The sequence below is a fragment of the Artibeus jamaicensis genome, unplaced genomic scaffold, assembly GCF_021234435.1.
Source record: "Artibeus jamaicensis isolate MK-2021 breed Jamaican fruit bat unplaced genomic scaffold, CSHL_Jam_final contig_1015, whole genome shotgun sequence".
In the NCBI taxonomy this organism is placed as follows: domain Eukaryota; kingdom Metazoa; phylum Chordata; class Mammalia; order Chiroptera; family Phyllostomidae; genus Artibeus; species Artibeus jamaicensis.
Window position 1 is genome coordinate 6362257 of NW_026521194.1, and position 15979 is coordinate 6378235.

Sequence of the window (15979 nt, forward strand, 5' to 3'; positions counted from 1 at the left end):
ATCATTCATTTCTCCTCATTTAAGATAGGAGCAAAATTGTCATTATAGCATGTAATTGAAATTCTTGTTGCTTTGTTTGCCACTGAGGAGCATAAAAATAGCCAGGTCTCTCCCTTGTGAAAATTAAGAGTATATGTTACTAATCAGAAACAGTGGTCATAGATTTAAAAAACCACACATCATCTTCACAGACCTTATTGTAGACACCAATGCCAAGTAGTCAGCTAATTCAGGTATGGCTCTAAGAGGCTGTTAGCATAGTTAAGGGATCTGTATATCATATAAAGTATATTGTTTGGGAAGAACGATAGATGTGAAGCCCTTAAAATCTCATTAATTCTTCAAGGTTATTACTTTAACTGTACATGTTCTTTGGATGGTGGCTTTTTTCCCTTTCTACTTCTTCCTTCCTTCCTCCTTCTTTCGGAGAACATATGAAATACTAAAACTGTAGCCCTGCCCCAGTGTCTTTCTTGGAGACCACGTTGGGGAACTATTTCTATGTGAGCTGTTGTTCTGGTAAGACCCTTCCGGTATTTACAGATGGACTCCTGGGTGGAGTCAGTAATACTGAATTTCACACTTCAGCAAATTGTATTAAAGACAGGCTCCAGTGAGATGCTATGAACCTCCAAGGTTTAAAAAAATTCAAGTCCTCGAAGTTATTGCTTTCCTAGTACATTCTTTGTTATTCTTTATGACTGCAAAATTCATCTTGAATTCTCAAGCACAGATCCAGTTGGAGACATCTATTGGCCTTAATAATATTTTAAAATTTAATAGCTCTGTTGTTTCAGCCTCGGTCTTATAATGCCTGTAGGAGTTTAAACTATCTGGCACATACAATTTATGTATCTGGCTGATACCCCAAAATAAAAAAAAATAATAATCCTATGGTTGCAAATTCCCAAGCTTAAAATCCCTTCTCATAAATTATGCTCCTTCTCCTAACCTCTATCATAGCTTTTAAGAGAATTGCCAAAAAGATAGAGTTTCAAATAGGAGGCCTGCAAGAGTATCGTTTCATGGCCACATTTTTGAGAGCATAGCATGTGGTGACCATTTGTACATGAAGCATTTTCAAAATGTGCTGGTTGTAATTTAACCCAAAGGTCTTTGTATCTCTTCTCTCCACTTACCAGTCACTTCTTTGTGCTTGCCTACATAGCAGGCAAGAAACGGGGCAGGAAATAGTTGGCTACAAGTACAATCAATGAAGGGTTCCTTAGATGGTACTAAAAACCAGCTTCTCGGCATTCTAGGGTTTGCGGATATGGTCCCCTAAACATTTTGATACCTTGTATTCAGAACTTTCCCAGACTTCTATGCAGTGAAACCACACTTCGATTGCAATTAAAATGGAGAATCTCAGAACTTCACTTGAATGCGCTATCTATCTATCTATCTATCTATCTATCTATCTATCTATCTATCTATCATCTATCTATCTATTTCATCTCCATCCCCATTTCTTCCACTGGTACCATTCTACTTTATCATCTCAAGTCATTACTTCTCAGCATTTACATCTTGTTCTTTAAGCCAAGCAACAGTTGGATTGGGAAAAATTCTGAGTCACATAGAGCACATAGATTTGTGACAAAAATTACACTGAACTGTTCCTTCTGCTTATCTCACCCTGTCTGTGATAATCTGCAGCCTGTAATTCCATGATCCACTTTATTCTTTGTGAGACATTTTTTAATTTCTGTTTTTCCCTCTATAGTGCCTATGTGTTCCAAAATGAAATAAGAAAAACAAAAATGAGTTACTAAAAAAGGAGTTTCAGAGGTGACAATGGCTGGTGAAAATGCTGGCAAGTTAAGGAGGTTATAGCCTTAATTTATGGACACCATGACTTTTTGGAGCCACTCGTGTGGTCTTTTTAGATGACCATAGGTAAATACAGCTATCCTGTTCCATCTGTATATGTGGTGGTGAACTGAATGGCTCAGGAGATGACTAATGGGACTCTGGACCTTTCTGTCTTCAGGTCACTTCCCTGAATCTGGACTCCATCATAAGTGGTCCAAGGCACGGCCATCTGGCAGCCATTGAGTGGCTATGGTAATGGAATTGGTCTCGGTCCAAGTCTTAGTCAACAGGTGTTCACATCATAAGTGACACTAATTGACTTCCTAGTCTTTCAACTTGGAAGATGGTGGACCGTCACTGTGATGATATTGGGGAAGGAGTGATATATTCAGGCTCCACTGAAAGGCAAGGAACTCAGTGCCTTGACCTGGCACCAACCTGGCACCTGGCAAATATTGTACTTCTCTTTCATGGGTCCCCTTAGCTTCAGAAAGAAAAAAATAGGAATCTAATTTCAAAAGGTTCCCAATAACTCAGAATGGCTAATGCTGCTCTTCGGAGGTTACATAAACATCAGGGGTTGAGGCTTTTCTCTTCATTTTGCGTTCTAGTGATTAGATGCCTTCTATGAAAATTACATATAAGGGGAAACAAAAGAAAATTGGACTCCGGGCTTCTATGATAATATCGTTCAGCCTATCTGCTTTTATTTCTTTAATTTTCTCTTTGTTTTGGGGTTGACTACCAGGTCATTGCTATGAATAAGTTATGAGTAATATTCTTTGATGGAGAATTTAATAAGGCTATTTTCAATGTCCTTGTAAAGTGGAGACCAATGTGAAAAACTAACTTTGAGGCTCTTTTATTAACCTAAATTTCAAAGCATGGAATTCAAGGAACTTCATCCAAGCACATGCTTTTCTCTTGTTCCAGGTGAGTGAATGAATCCAGACTAGTTAACATTTATTCCCTCTCACTTGAGGACATGATCCGAGAGTGATTCGCTTGACTTGGAAGTGATTATTGGTACAACAGTATATTAGTATATTCGTGCTATTAATATTTTGCCCCCTGAAGTCTCCTAGTTTTATTTAATTGCCTTTTTAAGAACAACACAGATATCAGTGTCCCTGTAGCAAGTGGCAAAACCACACTCTTGAATTAGTTATCACACTAAAATGACAACAGCCATGTTAGATCTATTTATTGAAGCAGACAGGCTCTTTTAGTGGAATGATCAATGTCTTACCCTTTTTTGAAAGGCTTTTCAGGGGGAAGGAAATTGTCAAGCATCTCACAAAAAGTAATGAACAAGGCTTTTTATTGGTCTGTTTCTGGAGCAGGCTTTTAAGCATTGCCTGCCTGTAAATGTGGCAACCTGAGTGTGGAAAGTAAAAGGCGAGAGCAGAGATTTACTGAGTGCATCTATCATCCTGGCTTTTAGAGTCTTTGTGATTAATACGTCTTTAATTGGGGACTGATCTAGACGCTTTGGATGTCAGAAAGCTAAATGTTGCCGCATTGTCTCATGGTTCCTCACACAGCAGGACGATTAGCAGCTGTCGGAGTAACAAAGAGAACCTGAAGCCCACCGCACAGCTTTTATTTTCCGGATTGGGGTGCCTGGAGCTCTCCAGTGGAGTTGAAAGCTGAAGGATCACCGCCTGGTTCATAGCCACTCATCTTTCTTCTCTGGGCTGTGTTTCTGCCCAACGGGAGGGAACCTTTCCTTTCCACCGTCCTCCGGGGTCTAGATGAACTTTGGAGGGCGTTGTTGATCAAGGAGACGCTCACTTTGCCCAGACCTCTTTGTCCTGTCTAACCAAGGCACATCTAAAATTATTTCAGTTGAGAGTTCATCCTAGATATTGTCCACATACAGAGGCACAGTGAGAAGATTCGTCTTCCCAAACGCCTTCAGAGAAAAATGCTCATTTCATTTTTTTCTTATCGCTGGCTTTGACCCATTTTCTTATCTTAAAACACTTGCCTTGCTCAGGATAATTCTTATAAATTGCCTTTCAGTGGACAGACTTGTTTTTCTGTTTGCTTGGAACTGGCATTCTTACTTTGCAGGAAATACACGCTGGCTCCTGCCACGTGTCTGTTGACAGGAGCTGGGTAGTCCTTCTGAGATCCTGGCAACACATTTCTTAGCAAACAAATAGAAAGTAAAACAAGCAGCTCTCAGACAAAAACAAGACATACCTGAACTGCATCAGAGATGCTTGGGTGCTTCTTAAGTCAATTCCCAGTTTATTCTGGGGGACATGGGTTTTGGTTTCAAGTTGAACTGCCACTCACTTCTGATTCCACACCTAATGGTATGGCTATACATGCAGTAATGTTAATTCCAGGTAGCAGCTACTTTAGAATGTAAAATAGGCCTTGAAATGAACTTTCTCTACTGTAGAGAGCAGGGATTTCTGTATGGCTTGGGTATTAAGCATAATGATTAAATAGCTATCCCCAAAAGCCCTTATTTTCAAAAACTTAGATCTTTCATTATATCTTTAGATCTATCTGTCTAAAGATTTTGGAGAAGTCTTTCTAAAATACTTCACCTTTAATATGTAGTTAATATTCTTATTTGTTTTTAATACTTCTATAGTGAAATATATACATATCAAAATTGTGGACAAGATTCACATGTTTGGTCAATAAATTAATGCAGGACAAATACCTGGCTGAGGAATCTAGCATTGCCCACCTTCCAGAAGCTTTCTTTGTGCTTCCTATTTCTTCTCTAACTCCAAGTGCTATCATTTCATTTTGTAACTGAACTTCTCAGTTTTAGATAATTCTCTTTTTAGCTCTTTTAGGTAGCTCTAATGCAAGGCGATTGGTCATCAAAAGCTTTAGTGTTGTCTGTGAACAGCAGTCAAGTTTAATTTCCACCAGGTTTCTGGCCACCAAGAGTATAGGTAGCCCTGTACCTAACACAGAGCAGGCCTAAGATTGCTCTGTTACTGGTGCTGCTGGCCAAGCTGTGGGAGAACAAGCCATTTAACCCTCAAGTCTCCAATTTCTTATCAGTGAGAAGAGAGGCTGGAGGCTTTGCATAGATTAGTGGTTGGCAATGTGGGCTCTAGAACTTGACTTTTGAATTGACCACTTCCATGCTGTAACTTGGGGCAAGCTGTGCAAACTCTCTGTATCTCATTTTCCTAATCTCTAAAATGGATATAATAATAGTATCGGCCTCATAGGGCTTTTATAAAGATTGTATAAATTAATCCACGTAAGACATTTGCAACAATGCTATAGAAATGTCGTTACTCACTGAATGCTAGTGCCGTGCATGTGTGGTTACAGACAAGTGCTATATGGAGGGATGATCGCGTACATTTGAGTCAAGCAGGCTTGATTTTAAAATTAAAATTCTATAGCTTTGGTTAAATCACTTAACTTCTTTATGTTGTGTGAGTTTCCAAATATGAAATTAAACATGATAATTATAACTACTTCAGGAGTTGCTAGGATTAAATGATTTTAAATATGGGAAAGCTTCTTGCAGAGGAGGCCACAGGCATCTTTTTGCTCACTCTTCTCTGTTGGGCTCTGTTGCATATCAGCTGGGTAAGCTGTTAACTGTGCAATGAAGACTAAGCCAACTCTTTTCTAAAAAGAAAGCTCAACCTAGCCATTTTGAGAACCCCACTGTCCTTCCCCATTTAACACGAAAATAAGCTCAGTTGACTATTTTAGCCCAGCATTGTGATTCTGAGAAACCCCTTCATGCTAGAGGACCAGTGGCTATGACTGTGTCCCTACAAAGCTGCCCAGTGGTCCCTACCCCACTGTCCTCAGGGTAGTACTCATCAGTAGGGCAAAAATGAGCAGATATCTGCTCACTGTGAACTCCCAGAGCTGGAGTTTCTATGGGGAACCCGAAGGGCCATTCAGGCAGCTTTAAACCAAAGCTCAATCATCTGTAGGCCACAATATTACTACACTGTACTTTAGTTAATTAACATATGAAACTGTTATTATGTGAACATGCCTCTTTTTTGCTGAATGAGCTTTACTTGACCTGAGTGGGTATGTGTTGGAACCTCAAATGTCAGTTAGTTGTTTAATGCAATAGAAAATTATTTCTTGATCAACTTGCACTCAGTTCGTGGTGTGAGGGGAGGCTCAGTGGGGGGCTTCAAAGATGGGCCTGGGCAAGCTTACAGATTGTGGGATACAGATGATGGAGGGCCCCAAGGGAGCTATTTTTAATGCATCAGGACTAGAAGAGGGATCACTTCTATCCACATTCCATGGCCCCGAACTCAGTCACATGAACTGCAAAGGGGTCTGGGAAATGTAGTCCTTGTCTGAGTAGCCCCATCACCCAGGAAACAGTCTTTATGGGAAGGGAGCTCCCATCTTTGGACAGTTTGCTCCGGAGGCCAATCCCAACACCTCCAACTTTCTTATGCAAACACTAGACATAAAGGCTAAGAAGAGCATTATTTAAAATGTTGACAGCTCTCTTTGAAGGACTTGTCTGACACATTCTTCAACCCATTTCTTGGGAAAAATAAGTAGTGTCTCAATTAAATGATCTGTAAAGTCTTACTCTTGAATAACCTAGTTAAAACATCCTTAGTGTCCCAAAATCAGATTTTGAAAATCATTGGGAACATGTACCTGCTGTATTCTTTGCTAAGTGTTACTCTGCCCTGCTTTGTATTACTGTATTTGCTTAAAATAGACTCTATGCATTGACCTTGGATATCACTGTATGGGAAAAAATGTGCTCCTTGTGCATTAAGTATAAGCCTGATAAATATTAATATTTTCATATTTAAATATAAATGAGCTTCATTTAATTCAGAGTCTTCTAAAGGTTTTAATTAAAAATTTGGTTCTAGGTCTTTTGTTGAAGGAAAAGAATTCCATATCAATTTTGGAACAATCAAGTTTTTCTATACCCTTTGTTGGTTGGTTGGTTGGTTGGTTGGTTGGTTGGTTGGTTTGAAAAACAATTTCACTTGTTGGCTATGAGAAAATGTGCTTAGGTGTTTATAAATGTTACACTAGCTAGTAGTGTGAGGTGCACAGCTGAGGTTTTACAATATCAGTGACATGTCCAAGGAGGGTGGTTGGGGATTGAGTTTTTCAATGATTTTTACCTAAAAAATAGTGAAGGGCTAAGCCAGCTCATTGAATGTGGTGCAGATGTGACCCCATGCACAGGAAAACCCTCTGTGCATTGCTGAGTACTATAAAGTACTGCATTGATAATTGTGAAAAAAATTACTCGGTGCTCTTTGGTGCCATAGATAGTGCAGAGCTCAGAGAAATCCTTTCCTCCCTTTGGAGGGATGTACAAGAAAGCAATTAATATTAGCTCCAGAGTTCTTAGCATCTCTGCAACAGCAAAACCCTTAATCACGAGGATATCATTAGTGCTCTGAAGCATTTAATTTTGATGCTTGACAGCATTTTAAAATGCACAAACCTTTGATAAAGAGCAAATCAGAGCTCAGAGTTGAAATAAGAAAGAAAGGGGGAACAAAAACCACCTTAAGCTCTGAGTAATTAAATTTAAATAATGCTATTTGCATTAAGCAGAGAGATGTATAAACTGTGGGTTTATTTTTTCTGTCACTGAAAGACCCCTTGAATAAACATCATCTCTTTAAACTCAGGTCCCGGGCGGGGACAGTAACCCTGCTGTGGTTAAGAAGTCATCTTTGCTCCAAACGCTGGGCATTGTGTACTACTGACATACACACTTTAGGTTTCTTGACTTTCATAAAGGGCCTTTTTCACTTATTCTTGCCTACAGGCTGGAGACCTTTCTTTGCATCTTTTTTCCTTTATTTCTTATTCCCTCCGCCCAACTAATTTGAGCCAGTAGTGAAATGCAGTCTATCTGTTTCAGCTAATTTCACGCCGCCCTCCCCCCCACCACCCAAGTTCCGCCAAACTGTTTTTAATTCACTGCTGTGGTGCTGGACCCAAGAAAATAGTTTCATAGCCCACGAGTGAAGGTTTGTAGTGACTGTGGCCCCCTTTCTTTTCTCCGTATCTCTTTTTCTCCTCTCCATTCTATTTGGGTGTCACGAGTACCAAATTTGCTGCAGTAAAATGGCTTGTAGGTGTTTAATGGCAAGTCATTGAGGAAGTGAATAAAAGAAAATTACAGCATTCACGCCAGTGGGGAGCAAGGAGAACTGCTGAGCTTTGAACCAAAGAAAGTTAAATTTACTATTTTCTTAAAAGGAGCCACCTCTGTTTGACATCAAAGCATCTCTTGTAATTCTTCATTGTGAAACGCACCACTGTTAGAAGGCCATGATCCAGCCCCTAATCTGTGCTGTTTCTGTTTATCAAAAACACACACAGAGATAAAACCCACATGTGCCTCTGGATGCATTGTGGTCTGCTCTCAAACCAAATGGAACCACAGGCACATAGCAAATGGGGATTTGATTTAGAAGGGCCCCTCCGTTTCTCGGGGAAATGTAGAATGGTGAATACAGAATTATTTGGGGGGTAAGGGAGTTTATCTTGGCTTTCTAGTAGAAAGCTCAGATCATTCCACCGCCAAGCTGTGGTGAATTTTTCCTTTTACTCTCTTTCGGTTTTGCTCCAACTTAAAAAAAAAATGCTATTTTACTGCCATTTTATTTGTTTCCAATAGGTGTGTGGAGACAGTCTGTTCCACATGCTTAATCTTGCTGCCTTTCCCCTGACCACAGAGGGCTCTTTACTCTGGTACCTTGACACTTCAGCAATGATGTCCTTCTGGGGGGATTTCAAGGACAAGGGTGGTAGCTAATGGCTTCTCCTGCCTGTGACAGACTCAGCTGACACTAGTGCATCTTTGGAGAAACTCTGGGTGTGGCAGAATTATAAAATGAGGGGGACACTCGTGGTTCTTCTTGGATTTCGGATTCTGATTTAGGGATGGATCTCGACACCACTGCCCCTTTGTGATTAGAATTCAGGAAAACTGGTTGCGTACATCCCCCAGGTACTGCGATGAAATACTGAGTGGATTGTCAACACCTTACGCAGCCGAAAGAGTGGTGCATCCAAATGCTCCCTGTAACAGATGCACCGAAACTGGTTTTAATGTAAACTTCCATTTGAATGACATTTTACAGGCTGTGTGTTCGGGAAAAGTTCAGAAGCGTCACACATTGCATAGAAAACAGACTCTGTGTATAATTAGAATTGTCACTGGCTTCCTTCCTGGTTGTCAGTATCTTAGTTAACCTAAATAACAAAACCAAACCCATAAAAGGTCATCCAAAACAGGTGCAGATAAAAAGTTGTTTTAGGGATGACTTACTTCTGGTACTTTATATTTAGAAACCCTTTTTCGTTTCTGTCTCCAAAGTATATTTTAGATCTATATGAACATTTAGTTCACTTTTATTCACTTGACTAATTTATAAAGTACCCAGTATGTGACAGACATGATCTTAGATAGTGGGGATGGACAGATGAACAAGGTAAACCCCTCCCCCACCTTATGGAACGTACAGTCCAACAGCTCACATGCTTATATCTGGAAGGGAAGGCATCTTACAAATGGGAGAACGGAGGTGAGGAAATTGGAGCAAGCTGCCCAAGATGGTAACTAGTAAATATCAAACTTGGAATTTTATCCAAAATCCTTTTATAATCTGTTTCTTGTTCCCAATAAGTTATTAAAGAATACTTTAAGTGCGTGGATCAAATCATATTTTCATCTTCATCTCATTTCATATGTCCTAAATGAGCACTCAGCGCTCACAGAACAAGGCTGCTGGTGATTTCCTGAAAATTTCAGTAATCTATGCAGCAACTCTGCTCAGCCTTCCTTTTTCCTTTTCTCCCTCCTCCTTGTCCCTGCAAATCATAACCATACTCCCCAACCTCACTCTAACCCCTTCCATGGTTCATTCTACATACAATTCATAGTGGTTCATGGTTCATTCTACAATTCACTCTTACAATTCTGGCTTCTGTCTGAGTCACCGTCTATATTTACCCAAGTATGGGCATCTATTGGCCATTGGAAATTCTGCTTCAAGACATCAAAAATTAAGAACTTAATTGAATTAAATCACAAACTTTTTTTCAAACTACCCTTTAGTAGTTCCCGTCTTTGTAAATTTTAGGTCTATCAGTCACCTTTCTTTAACCATACGTGCCAGCTAGCATGACCACCTCTTCTTGACATGCATTATGTCCAAGTTCTAGCCATTATAGAATGCCTGCTTATGTCCACCAGCACAGAACTTTTCTTACAGCAAACATCTCTTTAGTGAAGGGTGTCTGCATAAATAGAAATGCTATTCAATCTAAGACCCATCCCTTTCTTTAAGTTAGGGTGCTGACATTAGCCCTCAGCTCCCTCTTGGCTTTTCTGCTGACTCTGAAGCAGGTACGTTGTGTGTCTAAAGATACAGTATGATGAGGAAGCACCTACCTCCTACTCCTCCCCATCTCTATGAGAGAACTTGGATCAAGTTCATAGAGAGAGGGGATTTGTCAGGACTGTCTCCTTTTGAGTTCTAAAAAATGGGTACTCTGAGTTGACATTAAAGAGTGTCTTCTCTGTGAGGCTGTTATAAAAATTCCCCCATCTTTTCCTTTTCAGTTAAGAGAAGTCTAAAGAATAAGGTGGTACTTGATCTGATCCTAAGGGTTGTAGTTGATGGAGCATTGTTTGTCTTTCCTTTCTTTGCTCTGTTCCACTGGTGCTCATTAAGTATATGCTTTTTTGGATGAGTTGATTCTGCAAAAGAATCATGTCTCTTGAAGGTTTCAGAATATAAATCAGAGAAGTGAGAGGCAAGCAGGACCTTTCCTCTGTTTGGTCTTTTCATGTTGACCAAAATTCCCACTATGAAGTACAAGCCTTCCTTTGAATTAAGGCATTGATTTGTGAAAGCTCCTATTAAATCACATATTTGAGGCAAGTGTTCAATCTGTTATTTTATTAGTCTATTGTTTCTTCTTCTAATTCTGTTAGCCAAGGGCTGAGCCCTTGGGCTTTGGGTCTCAGGATCCATGACATTTCTAAATGAACTAAAGTGTGGTAGTGTTTACCAAAGTGTGGAATCATACCATTAGTGGCATGAGAGATGATTTTAGGGAAGACTCAGATGAAACATTACATAATATTGAATTGCTCTGTGGAAGGTATTTCCTCTTTAAATCTCTCAAATTCTGGCTTATCTGTGTTTTTGGCAAAGTATGGAGAGTCAAGAGTGTCCAGCAAACATAGATAGTATCATTTTACTTAGATGCTATTTTCCTTGTTATGGTTACTAGCCATCCTTCCAAGTGATAACAATAATGCAACACTTCCTTTCAAAATATTTTCTTTCAAAGTAATATAGTGTGTCAATTTAAGAAAAAATATTACTTAAATCATACTACAAGATGCAGAGGGCTATGACATCAATTAGTAGTATGGGTGACATGAGAAAACTGATTCTTGGGAACCACTCAGGTAGGGAACTACCATTGAGAAATGCCTGATCTACGGGAGCAAGACACGGCACTCATACAGGGTAAGTGATGGCTTCCAGATGCAGAGCTGGAGGCTGTGTTGGAAGCCTAGTAGCCACGACCAGGGAAGAACCCCGATGTGGCTTATAATGTGGAGTGCATCCCCATTACCTGTTTTTTCCCAAATGGCAGTGTGGCAGGGCCCAGCTTTTCCCACACTGATGTTCTTTTTACCTGGCAAGGTCAGAAGTTCTTTTCAACGGGGAAGAGTGACTGCCATATTATACTGCAATGCAGTAGCTTGTTTGAAGTATATTTCTCGATCTCACTTGGTCATGGATTCCTTTTGTCACTGTGGCCTGATAAAAATGCTTTTCTGAAAAAACATCTGTAAAGCAAGAACTCTGACTTTGCAGCCATGCATGATCTTTTTTTGTGAGTTACAACTATTTATTCTGCTTTGCTCTCTAACCCCATTTTCCTTTGTTTTTATGACAGCCAAGCCAACGTGCACTCTGTTGGTTTATTTTCACATCTGTGCCCCTGAGTCTTCCAAGTAGGGCTGCAGTAGAGATACTCAGTTAACACAACCAGGATGCTAACTCCCTGCCTGAAATGTGTGGAGCACTTTGGCTGAGCTCGCATTGCATGTGAATGGACACGCGGGCACCCCCGGTCCAGCTTCTAAAGCGGAAATAGGATTCATTTCCCACGTGCAGCAGCTGAGTGATAACCCAACTGGAGAGAACCCATTTCAGTTCATCAGTGCCCTTCAAGGGCCACCAGGCAATTCTTTTCTGAGAAATCTGTTGATTATCAGGCTCTGACCCAGACCCTTGTGGAGAGAAAGTTCATTTTATGACTTTATGATTTTCTTCCCTTCTGCTTTCTTTCTAATGGCTCCGCTTTGCTATTTCATTTCCCAATCCTGAGCATCAGAGATTAAAGAGCCCCTTTTTATGGAGTACATGCTAAAGTGTTCTGTTAGGCAATATATTTATTACCTGGAGTGAAATGGCTTTTCACAGCCAGGCAGCTTTCGTAGCTCCCTTGCTAACTCTGTGTTTAAGAAAGTCACCCCTTGTGTTTTGCTGGACAATGGCTCTGTGTCAACCAGTAAAGAAAGAGAAATTGTGTGTGTGTGTGTGTGTGTGTGTGTGTGCGTATGTTAGGGGAGGGGATCTTTAATACAGCTAATGAGCACATTTCCGTTTTGCATTTTCTTCAGATGTTCAGTGGCTTCCATATGTCTGCTGCGTGCAGCTCCGTTCATCCAGTTTGGCATTAGTAACTTTGGAGTTGCCTTTGATGGAAGACATGTGTACCCACTGTATCTTTCACTCGTATTTATGCCTGAGCTCCTATCTGGAATTGCTTTGAGGGTGGGGGCGGGGAGGAAAGGAGAGAGAGAGAGAGAAAGAGAGCAAGAGTGAAAGAGAGAGAAGTGTGTGTGTGACCATCTCGAGGTACGACTCTGGGCATCAGATGACCACCTCCTAGAGATGCCCCCAGCTGGACTGGCTTCAGCTGGAGGAGTCTCTGTAAATGTGCTGTGTCTGTGTTTTCCTTGCCATCAATATCCCTGTCAGATACAGTCAAGTGGGTTTGGAGCTACCCCCATTCCGTTTTTCAGTGACAATTTATTTTATTTTTTTCCTCAAGTTAGGGTTTTGGCAGGTGTGTGTGTTCGTGTGTGGAGAAAAGCAGCAGGGAGACCAACACTACATCATTGTTCCTCCGGGGCCATTTTTTGATGTTTTCATGTAATTTCACATTTTGGGGACAGAAAACAATATACATTCAATTTAGGAATACCCATAATCTGGTTCTGCAGGGCACCTTCATTAGAGAAGATTGCAAATTTCATGACTGCTTCCTTTTCTCCCTACACATTGTCAGTACAGTTTAACAGCAGCTGGCTAGACCTGCGAGCGCCATGATGGAGGGGCAAGCCTTGGCCAGCCTGCTTCTATGCATCTCAGATGTGTTCCTTCTGCCTACCCCTGATAACACATCCAGTAGAGGACGGCTTTGGTGTCTTTCTCGGTGGAAAGAAGTTTTGCTACTCAGCAGGCAAAAGCAGTATTTCAACACTTGTAAAATCACTACAAAAAGCCATCTATGTCCAAAGAGGCCATCATTGCTTTCTTTGTGTTCTTCATTATTTGCCTGGTTGTGTTCAAACTGGAAACTTTCACTGGAATTAAACAGTACTTTAATTTATATTGAAAAGTATGTAAATTGTTTTCCTATGGCATTTCCCTCCAGTACCTTTGGAAGAGCTGTGAATCCTCTTGTTCGTATAAAATTAGAGACCAGTAAGATGACACTCAGGTAGGACGAGATGCAATTTCAATGAGCTTAAAAGGAAATCTTCCAAAAGCGTTCGTGGCTTGCAGAAAATCAAAAGCAAATAGCCTTTCTACAGCCTTTCATGAGGAATGGTTACAGGTCCTGTGGATGTAACACTGGAGGCCTGTGGACCTACCAGATTTTTACTTTGGAGATTATTTTTCTCAGAAAAACTATGTGATACTGGATGATCGCATAGTGATCAAACTAAATGATACTGGAGAGAACCATAAAAATGGTGTATGGTGTGCATTTGTTTGGGGGAAGTGCACGATGGGGATTGGGAGGAAGACAAAGCAATCCTTCGCACTTTTTCAAGGAAAAGGAAATTGACTGTTACCACTATTTTTTCCTCCTGAAGTAAACTTTTTTTTTTAATTTGTTTTTCCCAATAGCACCATCATCCATTGCTTTGGTACAAGCTAAAGAAGTTACCAGATACAGTGTTGCTCTGGCTTGGCTGGAACCAGATCGGCCCAATGGAGTCATTTTGGAATATGAAGTCAAGTACTATGAGAAGGTATTACTTGAATAAGCAAGGTTCCCCACTCCCTTCCTTTTGTCCCTGTTCTTTACTTTTTCCTTCTTCCTTCCCTCCCTTCTTCCCTCCTTCCCTTTCTCCTTTTTTTCTTTCATGTCTAGTTTTTGGCCAATTATAAATCCTGGAGTACCAGTGAATCTCAAAGCCAAATGCATTTTGTATCTTAATCAAATCCAATTATGAATTTTTTGTATTAAGTTGCTTATCTTCAAAAACAGGAAAAAATACATTGCATTCTAATAACAATATATTTTTAAAGATTTTATTTATTTATCTTTAGAGGCGAAGGGAAGGAGAGAGGAAGAGAAACATCAATGTATGGTTGCCTTTCGTGCATCCCCTGCTGGGAACTGGCCTGCAGGGAACCAGCCTGCAACCCAGGCATGTGCCCTGACTGGGAATCGAACCGCGGTTGTCTGGTTCGCAGGCCCGCGCTCAATCCACTGAGCTACGCCAGCCAGTGTGTTCTAATAACAATATTTTTCCTAGCAATAAAAATCAAGATAGCTAGTTCTAATTTATAAACCTTCTCTCAAAAGAGTGACTCATAGAAGTCAAAATAGCCCTGGCTGGTGTGACTCAACTCAAGTTGGTTGAAGCATTGTCTTGTAGACCAAAAGGTCATGAGTTCAATTCCTGGTCCCAGCATATAACCAGGTTGCAGGTTCAATACCTGGTCTCAGGGCATGTGTCAGAATGTAACCAATTGGTGTTCTATCTCACATCAATACTTCTCTCTCTCTCTCTTTCTCAAAAAGCAACAAAAAAATGTCTTTGGATGAGGATTTTTAAAAAGGGGAAACAATGAGCAGCTTGTAGATCACTGCTATTCAGAATCAAAGTGTGGCTTTGATGACTTTTAATAGAGAATAAGAGAAGGAAAAATACATTTTTTCTGCCTCTTAAAGTTATAGAAAGACATTATTTTTCCAAATAGCTTGCCTCTCTTAAAGGCCAGAAGTCTGAAGACAATTATTTGCATTCAAGGTTGCCTAGAAAATGAGCAATTGTCTTCTCTTTCTTTTTGAAGATAATCATTCATTGGCTTTCTATTAAAAGCAGAAAAGGGACACAATTGTTTTCATTGAAACCAGATTACAACATTTTCTAGACAGACAGTAGACAAAAAACAAGGGGATTTCTTACCGTTATTTCTTTTAAATTGATGGTCGTGGAGTGAGAAAAGCCACCAAGCATCATCTAATGTTCTTTTAAAAAGGATGATGAATAAAGATCTAAATATGCTCGGTGTCAGCAATGATCATAAAAGACATTTCTTTCAACATCTAAAAAATAACAATAGCACTGCTAACATTGAAGAGAATGTAGGGTTTAGAGAGCTTATCAATCTCCATTCTCTTTCAACTTCTGAATAGAGTGGCTTGGCTCAACTTTGTGCCTAAAATGAGTGAGGATTTATTTTGTCATCTTCCCTCATAATGTAGGATCAGAACGACCGAAGCTATCGGATTGTCCGCACAGCAGCCAGGAACACGGATATCAAAGGTCTGAATCCTCTGACTTCCTACGTGTTCCATGTCCGGGCCAGAACAGCAGCTGGCTATGGAGACTTCAGTGAGCCCCTGGAGGTCACAACCAACACAGGTAACAAGTTCTGAGGTTCTTTTTACCATTCGGGGCGAGTCCTATGACAGTGACATCCAAGGAGCTATACATAATTTTTGATCAGGCAAACATTTTGTTTCAATGAACTATGCCTGTAACTTAGAAAACCTCGTGCTATTTAGAGAAGACCATCTTAAAAATAATATTATCAACCTGTTTTTCATGTGTTTGAGAAAATGTTGTCTACTTTTTTCTTGC

The 15979-nt window shown here is 40.2% G+C and overlaps 1 protein-coding gene across 1 annotated transcript in view; it reads left to right on the top strand.

Moving 5' to 3' along the window:
• Positions 1 to 15979, top strand: part of EPHA4 (EPH receptor A4) — a 135809-nt gene that overhangs the window by 86328 nt on the left and 33502 nt on the right. Inside the window, exons 6-7 of the mRNA XM_037143607.2 lie at positions 14010 to 14134; positions 15601 to 15760. Of these exons, the coding sequence (XP_036999502.1) occupies positions 14010 to 14134; positions 15601 to 15760 (285 nt within the window). The remainder of the gene's footprint in view (positions 1 to 14009; positions 14135 to 15600; positions 15761 to 15979) is intronic.